This window comes from Lissotriton helveticus, chromosome 3_1, assembly GCF_964261635.1.
Source record: "Lissotriton helveticus chromosome 3_1, aLisHel1.1, whole genome shotgun sequence".
NCBI lineage: Eukaryota > Metazoa > Chordata > Amphibia > Caudata > Salamandridae > Lissotriton > Lissotriton helveticus.
This window is the reverse complement of record NC_136061.1, coordinates 1,584,310,577-1,584,332,863: the sequence shown is the minus strand read 5'-3', so window position 1 is coordinate 1,584,332,863 and position 22,287 is coordinate 1,584,310,577. Positions and strand designations below refer to the sequence as shown.

General features: G+C 43.0%; 1 protein-coding gene across 3 annotated transcripts in view; it reads right to left on the bottom strand.

The window, feature by feature from the left end:
• The window catches only part of ZBTB16 (zinc finger and BTB domain containing 16), a 411,590-nt gene that overhangs the window by 204,893 nt on the left and 184,410 nt on the right, over positions 1-22,287 (bottom strand). For 2 of the 3 annotated variants that reach the window (XM_078682341.1, XM_078682342.1), the window contains exon 3: positions 8,879-8,976. In XM_078682341.1, the coding sequence (XP_078538467.1) occupies positions 8,879-8,976 (98 nt within the window). The remainder of the gene's footprint in view (positions 1-8,878; positions 8,977-22,287) is intronic. The other variant, XM_078682343.1, reaches the window with a different exon arrangement.

Sequence of the window (22,287 nt, the reverse complement as noted above, 5' to 3'; positions counted from 1 at the left end):
TTATATTAAAAACATCACTGAAGTCGTTGTTCCAGGAAGTTAAATAAGTCCAGCTTTCCAATCGGTTGTTTACTGTCGAGGCCCCTTAACTAATGAGAGCGGGATCTTTATAGTGGTCAGTGTGTGTTGTCGTTCTGGCAGAGTACTCTAACCTCAAATTGGACGGCAAAAGAGAATACAATGTTCTGAACGCAGCACACACTCATGAGTTCAAGGACAATTATGACATTGTTTGGCTCAAATTTCTGCCAGCAATGTTATAACAATCTGCATGGACACTGGCCAGGGAAGGGAGAATGGCTTAGCAAAGCAAGAAAGGGACAGGATCTGCACTCATGGAGGCAATATGAAAACATTTGGGTTGGTACATATTGGGCCTCTCTCCAAAAACTTCTGTAGCAAAGCTGTTAGAAACCCAACCAAGATAGAGTCTAATACCAATGCATCCACATTGCTTAGAGTGTGGTGAAGAGGTTCTTAAATAGCTTATGTCTAATACTATATGAAGAGATGTGGTCTAGTGGCTTACTTGCTGAAATTATAGCATGGGATCAATGTTGAAGTAGAAATGCAACAACTTATAAAATATGTATTGTAAACACAATAAACAATCATCTAGCGCTATGTGTACTACTGCTCTTAGCTACATGTTTTCTGTCTTGACCTAACCAACCAACTTCTCTCCACCATCACGTTCTCTGATCCGGTCTCAGCTGGACCTCACACACTACTACACTATTGTATCATTCTTTGAACAGTGTTCTTTGCAAACTGCTCCACTTTTCCTAGGAGTTAGGTTTAGGCTAAATTAAAGTATATTTAAAACAATAATTATTCAACTGTTAGCTTTACAGTTCTCCACCACAGCAACTCAATCTAAAAGACACATATGTACCGTTTTTATTGTTTTTTTATTTGACCATATTTACCCTACTTTCTATGATTCCATAAAGAGACAAGCATGATCACCCACTGACATCAGAGGAAAAGAAATTGTGCGTAAAGTTGATCCAATTTGTAAGCTGATTTCTGCTGGTATACTGCCCAGTAATGCTGGAGAGAAGTGACCCAAACAGTCACTCCATCATCCTTTGCATTTGACTCAGTCAATCTTGCACTAAGGATTCATTCGAACTATTTGTTCTGAACACTGCTTTTAAAAAAAAAACACTATTGAAAACTTGGCTAGTTCAAACCACTGAAATGTATTATTTCTGTTATAGTGTATGTCCTGGCAGGTATATAAGTCTGTTATTTAACCTATACGGTAACATTTTCTTCTATTTATTTTTAGATCAGCTGCTTCTTTGCTGCCGCCTGAGTAGATTTTCTACTCGAGAGGCAGCTTTCTCAATGCGAGCGGTAGCTTACTCACCGCTAACTGTTGCGACTGCCAGTGACCACCCTCTTTAAAAAAATGTCTCCGGGTGCCGTCCTTGCACCTGAAAATTGTGCTAGGGGCGGCCAATTCTTGCTCATGCTCGCCAACTTAACGCTGGCAAGCCGCACGCGAGAAACACTCTGCATCGCAGCGGTTGGTGGAGGTTAGCCAGAAATCTGTGTTCCATGTATAACACGGAATGGGCAAAACTCCATAAACTCCACCAGTGGAGTGGAATTTTTTGGTCACCCCTAATTATCTTGTGCAGTGAAGATGAAGGAGAAGGCAACTTTCTCAAACCACACGACCCAGTTTTGTGCATGTGAACCCCTCACCTGCTGCCTATTTTATTTATGCTTTGCCAACCGAAATTATGTGACAATAAATGTCAAAAATTGTAAGATGTATATGTAAAAAAAAAAAAAGAACGAAAAACAGTTCGCTGTAGTGTTCGGGTCGTGCCTACCAGACATCCAACCTGCTTGGTTCCAAAAAAACCTATTGTGCACTTGCCAAGAAAGTTGAGTCTACCAAACAGCAAGGCGGTCTGGTAGCAAAAGACCTCTAGAGAGCTTACCAACACCATAAAGGGGAGTACAGTCTGCTCATTGCTTACTATTGATCGGTCTCATTATAACTCGCTTGTTTGCTTCTTATTCAATGGCTTTCTTTGTTCCAGCTTGTCTACCTTGTACTGGTTCCTCACCTGGAGAATAGCCTCTGTACCTTCTCTCTGATTGGCTGGCTTCTATCCTTCCACCACTCACTTTTAGGGAACTATTTTTTCGGTTTTGCTTGGCACAGTATGAGAGTGCCTGTGTTTTCTAGCTCTCTCCCTCTGTGCTTCTGCTCCGCGACCCCCAGGTAAGAGCCTCATCCCAGCACTGCTGTTTCCCTCATGTACTGCAAACTTGTGTGCTGCCTGCCCCTCCACCTTCAAAGAGGTGTTTGATGCTACTTCATTTTTTTTCTTTTTACTTACCAATCCATCTCAGAAAAATGAAAAGTGGTACAAGCGTCATAGTGTAGGCAGGCATATATGGTGATGCCTGCAAACGCCTAGAAGATAATAGGGTTGATCGGTTCATTAAGCCTTTTTTTTTTTTTATATCTTACTTTTTTTGTACTTCTGGCTCTGTTGCACAGCAGCTTGCCAATGCTGTACAGCATTACCAAAAGGCCTTTGCAAAGCTGATAGTCCCAAAGGTGAGGCCTTTTGCTTTGATAACGCTTGACAAGCCTTATTGCCGACTGCCCAGGGCCGGCGCTAGGCATGGGCAGAGTGGGCAGCTGCCCAGGGCCCCGCGCCTGCTCGCAGCCGTAGGCCTCCCACCTTTACAGAATCCAGACTTTTGAGGCCCAGGGGGCCCACCAAGAGTTTATATTTTTTCTTTGAACAATCTCCCCTGCAAGCCGGTCTCTGTGGGCCCATGGCTGCATTCCCATGTTGATGGCAGCAATGAATAGCGGAATATCCTGCTGGGTGCAGAACAATAGATTGAATGACGATGTTGGTGCATCAGAATGGAAACTGCTCACCTAGGACAAGTAGAAAGGGATCAAAGAGGGGGATTAAAGGGGTTATACATACTGAATCGAGGGAGGGGGGAGCAGATAGGTGTGTGTACGGCAGTGAGAAAAGAGGTGCACGAAGAGGAGCAGAATCAGTATGTAAAAGTGGTGGAGCAGGTTTAAAGTGTGCTGGGTCACTCGAGTCTCAGTCCCTCTAGTGAATTAAAATGGACATTCAAAAGGGGCCCTAAATTCATGTCCTTAAGTTTGCCTGCAAAAACATTGATCAGTGTCTGCACAATGAATGAAAGTTCTGAAAAGCAGGTGATGGGAGGGGCTAGCTCTTCATTTTTGCCCTCACCCTCAGAGTGAAAAAACAAATCTTAACTCTGCAGCAGAGCCCCCTTCTCTACCTTCAATGAAACTTCAACGAGACTCATTATAATTCTTTCACAGTCTCATGGCAGAACTGGAGCATTTTCAATATTATATACAAGGAAGCCGTAGATGGTGCTTATTAAATCTTATACAACTAATAATCACTGACAAAACCAATAGTCCTGGCTAGTTGTAGGTGTAATTTTACTTGTTGCAATATTTTTCTGGAGGCAATGACAGAGGCAGCACAATACCAGTCAGACGGCACAGTATGCGAAGCACAGATTAATATAGCTTACATGTTTTTAAGCCACACCCTTAATTACATCAGCAACTCCCCTTTGAAAGATACCCCCAGTTTTTTTCATCCCACTTAAAGCCCTCCTGTCATGTCAGTATGTAGGCCGTTTTATTGGCTAGTTGTTGACCTGCTTTATGGTCAGGAGAGCCGTTTTTTACTATTTATTTTTATGATATTAAAGCAAGCATTGCCTGCACCAAACTCAAAACAGTGCAGTCTTCCATACCTAACAAAAAACTTACACAGCATATATTTACATGTTTAAAACTGCCCCAGTTTGCAAACATGGGACACTTTTCTAGCTAATTAACTCACTAATGGGGCCCCTTTTATTTAGGTACTGGGCTTTTCTTTCCCAGTCTGATGCTGCATGTTTAGCAGGGCCACTGGCATTATGCATTTGTGCAGCCGCGGCGAGTTCTGCAGAATTATGCATTTGACGCGTTTGCTACATAATCGATCATCTGCTGCATAATTCACAGATTTTAACAACAAAATTCCTTTTCATCTCAAACGGTTCAAAAGTTACAAAAAATGCAGACACGTCTTGCTGCATGTGGGAAGGCCCTTTGAAAAGCTGGAATAGTCAACTTTCTGTTTCCCACTGATAAATGTGGGTGTTCAATTGGTACTAATGTGGTGCAAACAGTGCCCAAACAATGTTACCAAGTTTAAAACTGCCAAAAAAATGAAGTAATACTATTTCAAAATGTGCCAGATTATGCCACATAATTTGCCTTTTCTTGCCACATAATTTACTCACCCTGCCACATAATTTAGTCCCTCTCCGCCGCAATAATCGCAGTGGTCCTGATGTTAGGGTAATCAATGGCAGTGATTTTGTTCCTGTTTGTATTGTATATGCTTTACTTAATCTTGCATTCCCCTAGAGTGGTAGCTATTTCCAGCATGTGTGTTTCGGGATTTCATCTCACAGCATATTACTCTTGGATGATATACCCTTTGAACTGAGTTGCCTCCAGGTGTTTACAACAGGCTACAGCCTAGCACCTTGGAGTTGAGGCTGCAGGCAACTTTCACGCTGTGTCTGTCTGTGGTTCAAAAAGGTGTCCAGATTACATGATCATTCAAAGTATGGCCTCTCTGCAGAGCACAAAGACCAATGGTCCTGCATTCAAGTTGTGATCCTAGGCAAATGTGTGTGAAGTTGCTACTTATTGTTCAAAACAACAAAGGGAAAGGAAAATAATGTATTGTGGTTACTCATTTAGCTTAAATAGGTACCAACCATTGACAAAACCCAGTCGCGGCCTGCATAAGTCACGGGTGTGGGGGGTTGGTTTAATTTTAATTATTAAGAAGAAGAAAAAAAAAAAAGAACTTTCCTTAGCCGCCCGATTCGATTCCACGTCGTTGCTGCTTAGGGGCCTCACATATTCCTATTCTGCCCGGGGCCCCACATATCCTAGGACCGGCCCTGCGGCTGCCAAGTGTACTGACTGCCGTTAATTGCCTGTCACACAAAGAAAGCGCATACCAAAGACAGTATGCACAATTAAAGTAATGCCCAGCTGCATGTGGGCAATAAAGCTGTTCTCTCAACTCTAATGTTATCATCCACGACCGGACAAACAGGTTAACCCTTCCCATCAACTTCAAGTCCCGTTTTCTCACTGTCGCTAAATATAGGCAAACCTCAGGACAAAAAAAATCATAGCCTAAGCCTTCGGATTGGCCGAGGCAATGTCAGAGTTCATTATTCACCAATCCGAATATAAAAACTGGAAGAAAAAAAAGTGCCAGGATTGTTCATTAAATATTTTGGTCAACTATTCTGTCCAAACGGGGTGCAATGTGCAAAAGGGAATGTTTGCCCTGCTTTGAGATGTCGTGGCTACTTCTTTTCACATATATATATTTTACAGAATTTGGATTTTTCTATTATGCATTTAGAACAAACCACTCACTGACTCGCTTCCGCCCGGCCTCTCCCTCCGCGCCAGATCAGAGAGAGAAAAAAATCCGCTTGTATGATGACAAACTTGGCTGCAGCTTCACTGTACATACTGTACCCACAAGCCTGGCGGCGGGCCAGGGCTGGCGCAGGGCCAGCTCTACAATAACAAACACGGCCAGTAGCAGCCAAGAAGGGGGAGGGAGTCCTTGTAGCGGAACAAAAAGCCCGCAGTACGCCCTGAACTGAGCCACATAGTACAGAGAGCGGCAAAACATTTACACCCCGTCCTTGGCGCGAGCGCGTCCCCGCCTTTCTCCTCTTCCAACGTCCAGGGCAGCCCGAACCCCTGGTGAACAGCCAGGCCAACCGAGACCTGCCTTCCAAAGCAAAGATGAGACCACAGTACCCCACGGGTGCTTACCACTGCTTCTCAGAATTACATTCTATGCACTTGGCAAGCGGATGCCCGAATGTGCCCAAGATCACAAAAGGCCCGCTCAATTAACAGAGAAAGTAGGAACTCTGCTCCAAAAACAGGCATAACTCAATAGGAACAAATGTAATGACCATTTTTGGAATTCACAAAGACAGAAAGTCTCGCTCCTGCTGCACCTTCGCACGAGCACTCGTGATAACATTTCATCTTTGGGAAATTCAGCATGGGTAGATTTGCGGCTGCATTAATGTAATGCATCAGGCAATTCCTGCTTCAATTTTTTTTTCCTTTATGGGGAAAATCTTCTTTCCGGTGGAGAAACCACTTTCTCTGTTCTATCACCAATTCCGTTCCCTCCGCTTTACAACCATGAAAACAGATGTAGTCATCTCTTTGACAGGTATGGAAAAGGCTTGTGGTTACCCACACACCATGGTTATATAGGAGGGTCCCCACCACCAAGACTCAGAGCTTCACCCGGCGAAGAGATTTACTCACATAAAATGTCACAGTGTTAATGTAATTTTATGTTTGAGTAAGTAAATCAATTTCAGTGAAAAAAATATATATACACAAACCACCTCATTTCCCACAAAGATGACAACATATGACACACGACAATAGTGTACGTTACCATTTCAATACTTTTGGTGACAGAATAGTCACCAAGTCCTCAGCTCTGTCAACCTCTCCAAAACCACTATTACTTCCTAGTGTCTGTCACAATATTTCATTCTGCTACTTATCTTATGACTGCTCCAGGAGGTTTGTCCAGATCATACCGCCATATTATCTGTTTAAAAGAAATCCCTTATGTTACTCCCGAGCCTCTCACAAGACCTCATAACATCCTAACCAATGATCTAGGTCGACCCATCCATTTAAATATACTCACTGCCTGTGCTTCAGATCTGACCGGTCTCCGCGATCACTCTTGCCCCCTAGACTCCAGGTGTTTAACATGATTATTTACATTGGATTTCTGGGACAGGCCTATCCCTACACCTTACTGTAAATGCAGAGAACTCATCACCAAAGACAATATGCGTCAGTGTCCTGACATTTTGAGTTCTTTGGAAAATTCAACTTATGGATTCCAATTTTTTCCTAACAGGAAAGAGAGGAAGGATTCTACACACTCTCCGGTAAGAGGAGAATGCTATGTTTTGGAAACAACAGAATGTTGTTAAGATGACCGGCGACAGATGCCTCGCTTTGAAACTAAGACAGGCACCAGTGAGAGATTCCTGCCCTGTACGCAGTGTCTTTCTGATGCAAAGAGGAGAATCCAATGCTCATGGCTTTTCGACAGCTACATCAGCGAATCAACTAGGGAAAATGTACTGCGGGTGAAGGTACATGGAGGGTGTAAAATACAGACACCAACAAGTGCGTAGTGACAAATGTTATGATAGTTTTAATAAAGGCTCAGTCCCAAACAGGGCTCAATGACAGCCTTGATCAAAGCCACAAAAAGACCACCCTCCACTTCAAGTGGGAGAAATACTGTATACTGGAAGAAGCTGAGTCATACCGGTGTGCGGTTAGTCCAAAGGAAACTTGGTTTTGGTCATGAACACCACAACTTTGATCTGAATCATTCACATCCCGTCCTGGCTGACCCGCTTCACGTGTAATGAGGAAGGTCACATGTTCTTACATCATCAAAGGCGACACAATTCTACCAGGTGATGTTGGCTTCTGCAAAGGGCAGCCCCATCTAATACTTTCTTCACGGTAGGGACATGTAAGGTGAGGCATCTAATGATAGTTTTGTAAACACAAGTGTCCTGGTAATTCTAACTAGATATTGTATACCAGGAGCTGAATTATGGTGCTCATGGGACCTTTGCAGCCTGTGGTCTGGTCCAGACAGCAGGAACACATGGAGTTCATCAGAGGTTTTTTTTTCCTCTCTCCTGACTTGTCACCTTGTCTTGCTCACTAAGACCCAATCTCCTGCTCTCTAGCAGAAGGAAATGGGGAGGCAGAATAATTTTGTACTGAATCATTAGCCCACCCTTTCCACGTGCACTCCTCATCAACTCATTTCACCAGCGCACACCTCAAACTGCAATCCATGCAGTGTTCCCTCCCATCCTCTTTTTAACATCCCGTTGCGCTGCTCACTAACACCCACATTTTACCATGGAGATACATCCACCATGCCAGCCACATTTTTCACTTTGTAAATGCCATACTCTGGTTTTTCCTAATTCTGGCAGCAATAACTTTAGGGAGCCAGGCCTATAATAAGGGAGCAATTATTCTGTTGTAACTCCTCCCTTCTTCAGGAAGCATGTCACGTGACAGGAGGGGTGGGGTTGAATTGATGGTTCCGCATTATTTTGCGACCACAGCAAAGTCAAGAAATAAAGCTGGGGCATTCCACCGAAAAAACACAGATCAACCAAGGCAACAATTTGCAAAATGGCTGCCCTGCCACACACTATCAACATGTAAAGCAAAAATGCATTGCCTTGAGAAAGACTGGATTTTAATTCGAAATGCATGGACTCCCAAAGTTATTGCTTAGAAAATGTAATCAATCAGGTTTATAAAAATCTCAGAACATACCATTTCTACTGAACTTATATTCCACCGAACTAGAGAAGAAGGTCTGCTCTTTGTAGTTCCTTCTGCATATCTATTTAAATTGTGGCCCTACGTGCTGTTTCTCATTGGTCAATAGTCTTCAAAAGAGAATGATGCATCCAATCAACAAATGCAGCTTTAACCATGAACAAGTTTCAGAAAGGTAGAGTTATCAAAATCGAAAGGAAGTGTCAAAAATAGAGTGAAATCAACTTGCACTCAAAAGAAGAAAAAAATAATAAATACAAAAAACAAATGCACAGATGAAAACCCAGCTAAAAACAGGATGAGGAGGGCCAAGGAATAGAAAATATCGTTTGAATAAGAAGCTAGGTAGTACTGCTGCCCTGGACCTACCTGAGTGAGCCAGTAAGTGCATTCGCAATCTTAAGCTGTCGAGAAAACGCTTTCCACACAACTCACACCAATAAGTCTTCATCCCACTGTGCAGCTTCCTGTAAAAGAGGAATGAAAGAATGTGTGTGTTATTAGGGAGCTTGGCTATTTTCCTACATTAGTAACAGGATCAAGTTTGCACAATATATTACATATTATATATTATCTGTGTGACCCACTCCAAAATTAGGGTCTACGCTGCAGGACCAGCTCTCCAAGGGGTTGACTGCAAAGAAACAGTTGTGGTGCAGCTACTACTACAGTACGCAAGCCTTGGTTCCAAATCGCCCCAAAAAATTTAAGGAGCCATAAGCTGGTTGGGGTAGCATCTTCTGGCCCAGGTCAGAGGGACCCAATGAGGTTATAGTTTTTCCTTAAAAGAAGAAGATGTTACATGTTGGTTTTGCAGACCCTGGGGCGTGGTTCGCAAACCCACAGACTTGTGCGTCAGAACTCGAACACCAAATGCAATGCTTGTGCCCTCTAAATCTTTAACCCAGTAACACCTAAAAGCACAACATAATTGAATAACAGGACATGCCCAAACCATTTAGTAATACTAAATTCATAGTCATCTCTTTCATACTGGTAATGGTAATGTGATCAGTAATCCCATTGAAATGATTATTTACAACGTTTATATTACCATAGTTCACATCAAGGCTGAGGTCATCAGTACTGCATTTGGTGTTGAATTTATGGATTGAGGAGCCAACCATTACCTGTGTATTTCAGTGGATTTTTAGATTTAATTCGTAACCATAACTGTACTTCAACATAATCTACCTTTGGTCAATGAATGCAAATTTTCTATCAGGAATGTCCATGCGTAAAGAACGTCTATGAATGTCCATGCGTAAAGAACGTCTATGAATGTCTATGCGTAAAGAAACTATAAATCGTCACCTTCAAAGTAGGCAACCAGGTATGTTTGGAAGGAACAGACCATGAAGATGACTTTGTCCTTTAAGACAACCATAATATTTAACTTGTGAAGAGAATACATATTCCACATAGCTACATTCATACGTGCGTTACATCGACTGCCCTTAATTTGCGACAACAATAATCATATTTTCTTTATTGTGCATTAAAACTGAAACTATTTGTACTAGTGTTCGGCTTGGATTGTGTTTTTTTTCTTTTATCATAACTTGTATTAAAAGGCCTTCCAAGATGATCGCCTGGGGTCCATGCACACAAACATTTGAAGGGGATCGCCCCTACTTGTATTTCACATACCTTCAGATTGGCCAACCATCCCAGATAGGACGGCCAATTTGCAACAGTAAAATCATAATACAGTATGCATGAGGTGTCATGCATGTTACAGAAGCGAACACCCTGGAAGCATTGTGTGAGGAGCTGGCAAGCCCTCCTAAAACAAACAAACACACAAAAAAATAATAAAAAATAGATTTTCCGATTGGATAGCAACAACGTGCAGAAGCACAATGCTGAGGCTCACACGGAGGCGAGCACCAAGGAGTTAAGAGGGTGGATACAATGCCCACAATAAATGTGAGTAATAATTGAACAGATCAGTGTATGGCGAGGAGTTGGTAGTCAATTAGGGGGTGAGGGCTATAAAAAGCAGGTGTTATTTCGGCACAACCATTTGCCACAATAAGTGAAGTGCACAGCAGACTTCGCCAGACCTCTTAGATTTGGAACCCCCTTGGTTCTGGCAGCCCCCCTGCTGCAGCAGTAGATGTATTGCTTCATCATTACATGGCAAACAGGCCTAGTGAATAAATCTCATATACATTACTGACTCCATCACTGGCACTTTAGCATATGTCAGCAGTGGCTTTTGCGGCGTGGCGTTATCAATAGGTTGTAAACAAAAAAATCTATACTTAATGGAGACCATTAAAAACTGGAGTCGTTTGTCTGCAGGAGTTATGAAGACATTATTTATACAGATTTTCACACACAGTGTAACCCCAGACAGGCAACAATGAAAAACCGGGTGGGCTGCAAACCCAGGGTGCACAACACGGCAGTGAGGGCATAGTCAGTAGGAGTAGCAACCAACTGCTCAGGGTTAACAGATGAGCGAGATGTGGGTTTGCAAGTCCGACTGTGTACATTTTGAACATGTAAATGCTCGACTATAACTCCCTCCACACACACCAAGAGCAGTGAAGGAGGAGAACAGCCCTTCATATACAGGCAAAGCAGTGACGGTAAGAAAACAAGCCCAGAAGGGGCAATCCTGCCAACAGACGTGAGACCAGAAGGTTATCCCACATGGGCACCTTCTTCCAACTTACTGTTCCGGTAAACACCCTGTCTTCTACATTTCATGCTTCATAACCAAACCAGGGGTCTTCGCGTCTCTGTCTGCCCATCCTCTGATCTTAAATGTAGCAAACACTGATCCAGACTAGAAACATCCCATGAGAGCCAGTTGGCAGCCAACATATTATTACAGTCCCTACGAACCATCTCTGGCTTTTGAAGGTCTTCAATTTGAGTTCCCTAAAACCTAGAAACATGCAAGAATCATAAGAAAGGCAGTGGTGTAATGCAAAATGATGGGCCTCCCCTGCAGAATGTAATGAGGGACCTCCAAGCCTCCTACGGATATTCATTGACTTTGGGCTGACAGGGGCCCATAATAAAAGGCTGAGTGCCCCCTGGAGGGTTACTCCCCCTCAGGGCCGGACTGGGAACCACAACCAGCCCTGGCAAAGTGCTCGGCTGGCCCCACCCTCCCCACTCGGGGAGTTAGAGGTGCCGCCGAGCTGTTTGCCGGGGCCGGTTTTCGGCCAATTTTGATACAGGGCCGATTAAAACGGGCCCAAAACCAGTCCCCACCCGTGCAGCGCACCGGGGGATTGCCCGGTGCCCGCTATGGCCAGTCCGGCCCTGCTCCCCCTCCTTGAAACTCATGGACGGCAAGGGCCTGTGTTACGCCCCAGAGCAAGGGTGAGAGAATGAATACTAAATATTTACAAAATATTTTTAATTCTGACTGGAGTGCAGGTTGAGACATAATAAAGTCCATTTGACTGTGCACAAGACATTATGGGCCAGATGCATGAAGAAACCGCAAATCCTTGCAATTCGCAATTAGGAAATCGCAAAACGGCATGCATGAAAGTGTATTAAACACTTTTTGCGATTCCTAGGGGATCACAAATGACCGACCTCATGAATATTTATGAGGCAGGTTGCAATTTGCGACCCCCCTAGGAATCTCAAAAATCACAGGGACGGTGGCCAGTTGGCTTCAGCAGACCACCGTGTCTGTAATTCCTTTTAAATAAAGCATTTTTTTTAAATGCAGCCCGTTTTCCTTAAAGGAACACGGAATGTGTTTCTAAAACAAACATTTTAAGTTTTCTTTTAATTTTTTAAGAGCAGATAGTGGTCCGTGTAACCACTGCCTGCTCTTAAAAACTGCTGTAACAAACATTCACAAAGGTGAAGTGGCCCCTTGGGAACCCCTTCCCATTTGCGAATGGGTTACCACCTACTTAAAGTAGGTGGTAAAATGCGAATGCTTTGCGACCGCATTTCAGTCACAAAACATTCCTACATACCGATGCGATTCGGTATTAGAAGGGACGCCCTAAACACACCCCTTCCTAATAGCGAATCACAAACCCATTTTGCGATTCGGTAACAGGTAAACGAATCGCAAAATAGGGTTTGCTGCATCTGAAAAGAATATTTTGCGTTCGCAAACGGGCCAATTCTGCTAATCGTCCCGTTGCGAAGACAAAAATGCATGATGCATGTGACCCTATATATCTTATGCTGGCCGACAGAGAACTGTAGGGAAACTCTTTTAGACCTGACCACAGTAGGCAATTCCTCACGTACTAGAACAACTGGAGAGGGTGGCATTTATTGAGAACTAAGTACTGGATCGGTTCAAAGAAGGTTTTTTTTTTGGAACTTTATATTATTTTAAATAATCATACACTTAAAAATCCAACGTGTGAATCATCAATGCTCAAATGATATACCTATCGTATACGGTATATAATACATTTTTTAAACTGGCTTACTTATTCACAGTGCTTTCTGTCTTATGCTTGGACCTCTTAGCACTGTAAATAGATCACTATTTTCCCACACTGGTATTCAGTTCAATGACCGTCAGGTTACACCTACTGACATCTGAATTGACTGCATTAACCAACTTTGCTGTCCTGCCAGAAAAATTTTATTTCTCACAAATAAATGTAAATTGTATTGATTTTTCGTTTAAGGTGTGGGCATTATATTTTACAAGCAGTTACCTGAAGGTGAAAGGCCAACAAACATTTGCAGAATATTTTGTTCTTGGTAGCAATGTCTCTGACCCCGCACTCCCACTCGTTGACCGTGCCACCATTGTACACAGGATCACAGTTCCCATACTTTTCTTTATGCACGTTGCCCACTGGGCAGACCTAATGTTTGCACCCAGTCTATGGCTATTCTTTGGGAGTAGTCAATAACAAATATATGGTTGTAAATTTAGATGTCATTCTGCCTTTGTAGGTTTCAAGTTCCGACACAAAGTACAATATTCCAGAGGCGCCGTAACAGTATTTTGCAGGGCTCCACACACTAGCTGAACCACTTTGTATCACTATTGTGCAATCACTTGGTACAACCATAATGTACGAGTGAAGTCCATATTTTTTCTCAACACCTTGCGCAAGAGCCAGGCCTTCACTGGGCACACTAACATTTGTACGTGAAGAATTAAAGGTCCCTTTTTTCAAAATGTGAATGAGTCAGACTACTGCAAAAGTAGCTTGTGGCAGTTTCAATTACTTATATGTCTGACACATCCATGTGGGGAAAATATTGCCCGATACATCTATTACATTACGAATTTGTTTTCCAATTCATCTTAATTTTCATATTCCAGAAAAAGTAGAAAAACCTCCACTCTCATGCTCCTGCTCAATAAATTCTCTTCATGGGAAATTAGAAGGCAATATATGGTGCCACAGGGTTTCCACCACACTGGAAACAAGGAAGGAGCTGTTGGCCTGTCAGTGACTCTTTGTGCCTGAAATTGAAACTTTGTGTAATGTAAAATGAATTTTTAGAAAAATTTAAACTGCGACTTATAGGAGCACCCTTCAGCCCTAGTTCCTTCCTTCTAGTTCTAGAATCTAGCTTTAATTGGACCCTCACACGTAATATGGTTATACACCATGCATGAGATTCTCCTGGGGACAATAAAGGTTTACTCTGTGAAGCTCGACGCAGCTGTTTGACAAGGCTTACGTTATAATGAAAACAGATATGGGCAAACTCATTTGAATATGATGTTCATTTGTCCACTCTTCATGTAATGATATACCTTATTCATTACATTCTTTATGATATATTATTTTGAAATAATGCACACCCTGATAACTTTGGAATACATGTCAATCTTCAGCAGAATCCCTCAGAAATGGTCTACGAAGATGGCACTTGGGAAGCAAAGGTTGATTCCAGTGCAGAAAAATGTGCATCTATGCACAATTTCAAGAGGATGGAATGTTCAGCAGAACATTTAACAATGTACCTTGAAAGTGAAGCACTTGTGCTTAAATGTGCCCACATTCATGATTTCACAAATGGAAAATAAACTTTCAGACATGCTAGATCCCTAGGAAATATGTCAGTCTTGAATAACTCCTACCATATCATTCCCAGCAGTACAGACTACTGATGTTTCTAAGCTCATAGAAAGGATACAACACAGTGGTGTTCACCTGGCTCCAAATCGTAAACAACTTCTTATATTTGTCATTGAGCTCAACCACCAAGGTCGACTTTCTAATTGTTGACTTTCTGCACTTGGTTGACCAGCCCCCTATCTCAAGCTGGACATATAGATCAGAAGACAATTCTATTCCAGAATTACTTGAAATGGCATCAACTATGCAGAGAAATTAACCAAGAATGCTCCTGACACCATATGTCTTGAGAGCAATCCAGCCCTGGGAGGTGCACTGTGCAACTGTTTTAGAGATCTGGCAGGAAAGGTGAATGCCTCAATATTCATGACCAATAAAAATTGGGAAGAAGAATTACACCACATGCCTAATCACGACTCACAAAATAGAATTGCATGACCTTTCATTGAAAGACATCTCCATCAGCATCGCTCTCTTTTTTACCAAGTAACAGCCCAGAAAATTAGATCAACGATGTACGTCCTGGGACAAGTACTAACCACCAACATGGTTTTAAAGCACCCGCAGGATGAATGGCTAAACAGTATGTGCTGCAGCAGGGTAGGCATACAAGAAAATATAGGTAGCAGTGCAAACTCTAGCTCGGACTCGGCAATGACCATGACAGCCAGCGTACGATCTGGATACACCCTCCAACAAGCATTGGCAAAGCCAATTGGCTTGGAAGTGGCCACCAGACTTTTGGCTTTGTTATTTCTTGCTTTGCCATAGTTTGTGCAAAACTCTATTGTGTTGTTGGAGATAAAGTCAGGCCCTAATCAATCTAAAAAAGAAAAAGAAAAACACATTGGCTAAAAGTAAAAACATTGTTGTGATAGCAAAATGCACACATCACCATATTAGTTTCATGCAGATAAGGGAACTGCTGTGCATGAATATTTCCCTTGGTTAAGGGCAGAAGGTTGTCCTTCACAGTGAAGTTAGCCGTTGGGTAAAGTGGGCTGACCTAGTCCCATGCTGTATGATGTAGTGGGTGGAAGACATATGGGGATGACACAATACCAGAGTAATGGATGACAACAATTGGCTGAAAGCCCCCATAAGTAAGTATATAAAAAATATAATTTTAGTAAATGTAAAAGACCTTGTCTAGCACAAGACCTAAATATCCCAAAAAGGGCATGATCAATTTATTAAACATGCAGTTTAGAAACCAATGAAAGCCATCACTGGTCAGCAGTAATGGCGCAATATATGTATGTCTTATATGTATGTGCATATGTATTTAGCCATATTCATAAAGTGAGAACCTTTCTAGGAAGTAATAGAGTATGAACATGGTTATCCATGTAGCAGCTCCATAGGACCTTACATCTTCTTAGAGGATGATTGTCGAGAATATTCAGCTGCCGACACAACTTTAGATCGGTGTCCATTGTGTTGCCAATATATTTCTCTCACTCCATAACCCTTACAACTTAGAGAGAAACAAGGGAGGGGAGTCTTGACACGTCTGATTAGGATGGCCGATCGTTATCAGAGCCAATTGTACACACTTGCTTTTAACAAGGCGTTAATGCTCTTATCTGCTGGTACCTGGGTGCCAAATATGATTGATAGGATCACTCAATATACACTGGCCGGATTAGGGAGATGCTGTAACACAAAAGCCCTGGAAGATAACAAGCAAGGTATTACAGCGGCGTTAAGATCCTAAGGGACAAAATCAATACTTATTTTCTAGGTCTAACTAAAGTTCTACTTAAATTGCATCTCTATTGATTTTACATTCCATGACAGATATATCTGTATACACATACACAATAAAACGTGTCTCACAGGCAGTGCACACATCTGAAAATACTTTTGTCCATAGACCTAGCTATAGACATTTATTTTATAATAAAAGAGACTAATACATTACGATGCAAACAACCTAACATTTTGTATATAGAATCAGGACAGTAGAACATTTAAAATGGAAAAAAAACACCGACTGATTTTACATTCTGCTCTGATGCATTAAACAGTAAACAAAAATCTGAAGGCATGAACACTAAACGAGGACACAACACAGCCCCCCCATTCCTTATGCAACAATTGCATTTTGTTCATATTGTGAGATACTAAGCCAAGTTAAGCAGGCAGATCGCAACAAGACATTCTCTAAGAGAAACAGGCTAAGCTACAGTCAATTAACAGGGTGAAGGTAGGGAAGTTAGCAGATTGGATAAACTTCCTCATAAAGCAGCAGGAAATGCATGAAAAAATTAAGATCAAGCAATCAGATCTATTGATCATTAAATTGGAATAAAGTAAATGGGTATTAAAAGCACAGCTATTCGAAAAAGGACTCCTCCCTGATCTGATAATACATCTCGCATCTTCATACTAATGAGCATTTTCATCAGATGAGATGCTAAAAAAGCAGTCCTGTGAGGTTAATATATTTAAATGAGCGACATTAAAACACATTCAAAGACCTCTGGAAAAACAATGGACTCTGTAATTTCTCTACTACATCTTGGTGATTGACAATATTTAGAGGGCACCACAGGAATGAAATAAATCCCAAGTGACTAACCCATCTCAGCACCGGGAAACCTTATAAATGCTGCTGTGCAAACATTCTTTCATTCATTTAACTAACAATACACCCTAAACACAATTTAACACTTTATGACTTAAATTTGACCGCCTTTGAAATTAACAAATGATTTTATGAATTTCCTCAGAGAAATTTCATTGAAATGAAGACTTTCTGATTAGAAGGCGAAAATAAGTCTCTTAGTACTAAAATCTGCTCAAATGTGACAACATTTAACGGTCTGAAAAATAAGAAAACTAAGACCGCGCAGCTTTGCAATAAAGACAATAACAGCATTTACAACCAGAAGTTGGTCAATGCGATGGATGCTTAAAATGAGCTTCCTTCTTTACAGTCACTGCTCACACAGGCAGCCTTCAAATCCTCACGACGTGGTACAATATCCAAATGTATCAAATTCACGCAGTTTGCAGGGGCCTTCATTGGATCAATTCTCTGCGAGATGGCTTTAACGCGCCCTCCCTCCTCGTATCCGCGCCCAGCCACCATCCCAAGCAACAGCCATGCATTTCTGCCATTTGATTACTTTTAAGTGTATTTTCCCCCCAAACAGACTGAACACAATGGTTAAGATTTTTGACAGAAAACTATTCCAAGCCATTTATTGCCTTAATAAGCACCTTTGTCCAACAGGCAGTTTTGACAAGAGCGATAAATTCCAAATTTATGTCAACAGAGCATATGTTGAACACCTCATTTCTGAGCTAGAGCGGCATGCCGCCTCATAAATCAGAGTTGTGTTTGAAATGAAAGTAGATTACAGGCCTCCGTTATTGAGCAGTTAGAGCAATAGTCGTATAAATCAGAACTTTTAACTCTAGGCAATCCGTTCTGCAATTAACTAAGGGGTACTTTGTCATTCGCAGGCTTGTGTGGAGACTTGGCAGGGCGCAGAGCTAATGAAAAAAAAAAAGTTATTTGGCAACAAAAGGGCTTAACACTGGCAAGAGCTTTGCTAAACGCCTGCACCTTTTGTGAAAGTGCGTTTTTACAACAAAAAGAACACATCAACATTAGTCTTGGACAATGTCCTTAAAATAGATTTTGCGTGTCAAACTCACAATTGGCCGGTGACTATTCTGCACAGTGTTCAGTCGATGTTTACCAAAGTGGAAAAATTACAACACTTAGGAAGAATACCAGTGTTTTTTTCGAAATAACCTATTTTTTTTTTTTGTACTGGCAACTCAATTTGCATTTTTTCTATAGCATTTTATGTACTACATTGTTTGCATCGCACATCTATTGTACATTTACTGTACATTGCAGATGACTGATCTCCCATGAACAGGTCAACACTCACTATAATTACCTGGTCCATCAATTCAGGTTTCACAATTTTCAGGACAACCTAAATAGCAATACTTAGCTGTGTAATCATGCAAAACATATATACGGTAAAATGACCTTGTTAGTGTACTGTAAACTCAATTTTGTAAATCGGTATGTCAACAATTAGTTGTCTGTAGCACAGACACAGAAGCTTGCAAAAATTGTCACAGCTTCACCCAGTCCTTCACAACGACACACATTTCATCATAATTATGGAGAAAGCAGAAGTCTTTATTTTTGTTAAAAAAAAAATCATCAGCAGACACCATGAAGAAAATGAAGACATAAGAAGGTAATCAGAGGGACAGGGTTGGGTAATTGGGTAGATTGTAAGCGGAGAGGGAGGTAAAAGTAGAGGGGGTTTTGAAACACAAGTGCATGAGTTGATGCCCATTACCAAAGAGTGAGTGAAGGGCACCTCTTCCCTACCATGGGCCCATCAAAATGCTAACTATGACTTGCAGGCTTCATGTATATCTCATCAGGAAGTACTTAACAAAAAGAGCTTCCTTGCAAAAGGTGCTAAAGGTCATACTCAAAACACATCCTATATTAAACCACCAATAAGTGTGGTATTAGAACCTGTTCCCACAATAGTGTAGGAATGGTAACATGTATTGGACATGGTCTTAATCAAATGAATTAACAAAATGAGCGAAAACTCCCTTTTTCAACACCAATATCGAAAGCTAGAGACTGGCTAATGTCCAGTGATCAACACACTACAAAAGGGTTGGGTTACTCTAAAGGAATCTGGACATGTAAAAGAGAAATAGGAGGAAATAATGCTGTGCACACATCTAATGGACTCCATGGTCAAATGGCTCTTCAATCCAGAGAGTAAAGAAGATTCAATGCCTCATCCAAAAGAGTTTAAGGGGGTTAACAATTCACTGTTCATCTCATAGCATTAGACCCCCCACATGCCATGTGAGTTTCCTAAAATGCTTGGGGAATTTTATAGCAAAGTGGTTGCTAATTACTGGATGACTTGGAAAATCACTACATGTCATTTGCTTGCAGAATTCTCCAATTACTGCAGGCCCATGATCTCACTCCTTCCTTCCCAATCATAGCAAAATGGTTGCGACAAAGGGTTTGATGTTTGAGATTTACGTAAATAACCAACCAGTCGACATTGCTAGAATAATAATGCACTTTTTATGACAGAAAAGCCAACCATTGCTATCCTCGCATAGAGTGACACTGATGGGCTGTAACGCAACAAAGCATGGGAGACCCCACCCCAAAAACTCTTCTCACTCAGAGTTTTTACATTATATTTGTGATAAGAAGGGAGGGAGAAGGAACACAAATGTCAATTTAATAAACCTACTCTTCTCCAGAGGTTAGCACATGACTTTTATCATGTCTCACTCTGGGTACCTCACACAGGCACAGATTCGTTTTCATTGCAACAGATGAGGAAAGCTTGCCCCTTGTGCCACAGCAATCACAACGACCTTATCATGCATAAACTGCCCCTACCACATTAAATGTCAAAGCGAAAGTGAGGCAGCAAGAATGCATATTTTCAATTGGGAACAAAATGAATGTGGTAGGGTGTTGCCGGATGAAAGAGAAGGACAAAACTTCTCTTGACAATATAGTATAAACTTTAATAATACGTGCAGAAGGTCAGACAGCTCAGTGGAACTGGAATCTGAGCTTCAACAACAGGCAGACAGTTTCTTTTATACAATTTTGAGAGTAAATACGTCATATTTGCATATTCAATCACGTATCCCATTATATAACAAGCATTTGCAATGCAATAGGTCTCGCATTAGGAAAGTGTGAGCTATTGGTATTGTAAATGCCAATTTTTTTTAATATCTGTTGGCTTTGAAAATATATAAATTAATAGCATGGTTATTCACAAAGCCAATAGCTTACACTTTCCTAATGCGAGTCTTATTGGCTGTGGCAATGCTTGTTGGTAGCAAGCAAGGACATTGCTGTTGTGGTGTTGAGTGATGATGTGGTTGGGCTGAGTGATGTGGTGGTGTCCCAGAGTGATGTGCTGGTGTCCCCGAGTGATGTGCTGGTGTACCCGAGTGATGTGCTGGTGTCCCCGAGTGATGTGCTGGTGTCCCCGAGTGATGTGCTGGTGTCCCCGAGTGATGTGCTGGTGTCCCCGAGTGATGTGGTGGTGTCCCCGAGTGATGTGGTGGTGTCCCCGAGTGATGTGGTGGTGCCCCCGAGTGATGTGGTGGTGCCCCCGAATGATGTGGTGGTGCCCCCGAGTGATGTGGTGGTGCCCCCGAGTGATGTGGTGGTGCCCCGAGTGATGTGGTGGTGCCCCCGAGTGATGTGGTGGTGCCCCCGAGTGATGTGGTGGTGCCCCCGAGTGATGTGGTGGTGCCCCCGAGTGATGTAGTGGTGCCCCCGAGTGATGTAGTGGTGCCCCAGAGTGATGTAGTGGTGCCCCAGAGTGATGTGGTGGTGCCCCCGAGTGATGTGGTGGTGCCCCCGAGTGATGTGGTGGTGTCCCCGAGTGATGTGGTGGTGTCCCCGAGTGATGTGGTGGTGTCCCCGAGTGATGTGGTGGTGTCCCCGAGTGATGTGGTGGTGTCCCCGAGTGATGTGGTGGTGTCCCTGAGTGATGTGGTGGTGTCCCCGAGTGATGTGGTGGTGTCCCCGAGTGATGTGGTGGTGTCCCCGAGTGATGTGGTGGTGTCCCCGAGTGATGTGGTGGTGTCCCCGAGTGATGTGGTGGTGTCCCCGAGTGATGTGGTGGTGTCCCCGAGTGATGTGGTGGTGTCCCTGAGTGATGTGGTGGTGTCCCTGAGTGATGTGGTGGTGTCCCTGAGTGATGTGGTGGTGTCCCCGAGTGATGTGGTGGTGTCCCCGAGTGATGTGGTGGTGTCCCCGAGTGATGTGGTGGTGTCCCTGTGTGATGTGGTGGTGTCCCTGAGTGATGTGGTGGTGTCCCTGAGTGATGTGGTGGTGTCCCTGAGTGATGTGGTGGTGTTCCTGAGTGATGTGGTGTGTGAGGGTGAGGGTGTGTAGGGGGGGGGTGAGTGAGGATGAGAGGGTTGTGAGGATGAGAGGGTTGTGAGGGTGAGGGTTGTGAGGGTGTGTGAGGGTGTGAGGGTGAGTGAGGGTGTGTGATGGTGAGGGGGTGTGAGGGTGAGGGGGTGTGAGGGTGAGGCTGTGTGATGGTGAGGGGGTGTGAGGGTGAGGGGGATGGGGGTGAGGGTGGGTGAGGGTGTGTGAGGATGAGGGTGTGTGAGGATGAGGGTGTGTGAGGATGAGGGTGTGTGAGGGTGAGGGTGTGTGAGGGTGAGGAGGTGTGAGGGTGAGGGTCTGAAGTAAATGGTGGCAGGGCAGACATCATGAGACAGAGAGAAGAGACTGCGTGGTGACTGCGTTGGTCAGTTTCAGAATCAGGAGGGGCAGAGACAGCACAGTCTGCGAGGGTCAACATGTCTAAAGGCAAAGCATAGCAGATGTAGCATTGCAGCTAGCAAGTCGAGTGTTTTCAAGCTGGGTGTCCCTAGAGTGATGGCAACACAGCAACAGCATTTGAGGAGCAAGGCTACTGTAAACAAGCACGGTAGGCTTTCACTTTCGTCCAGAAACTATCTCTCAGCATTGCTGTGGGGGGGGGGGGGGGGGGGGGGGGAGCGGCAGACTTTGAAGTCTGATGCCGAGGCACAGACAAATGGTGGTGTGTTATGTGGCTGGCATTATGTGTGCACGCGTATAGATCACATGAACTGTATGCGATCCGCAGCCGTTTTGGTAGACTGTTCTTTTCCGCTTACTATAATCCCGCCGGAGCA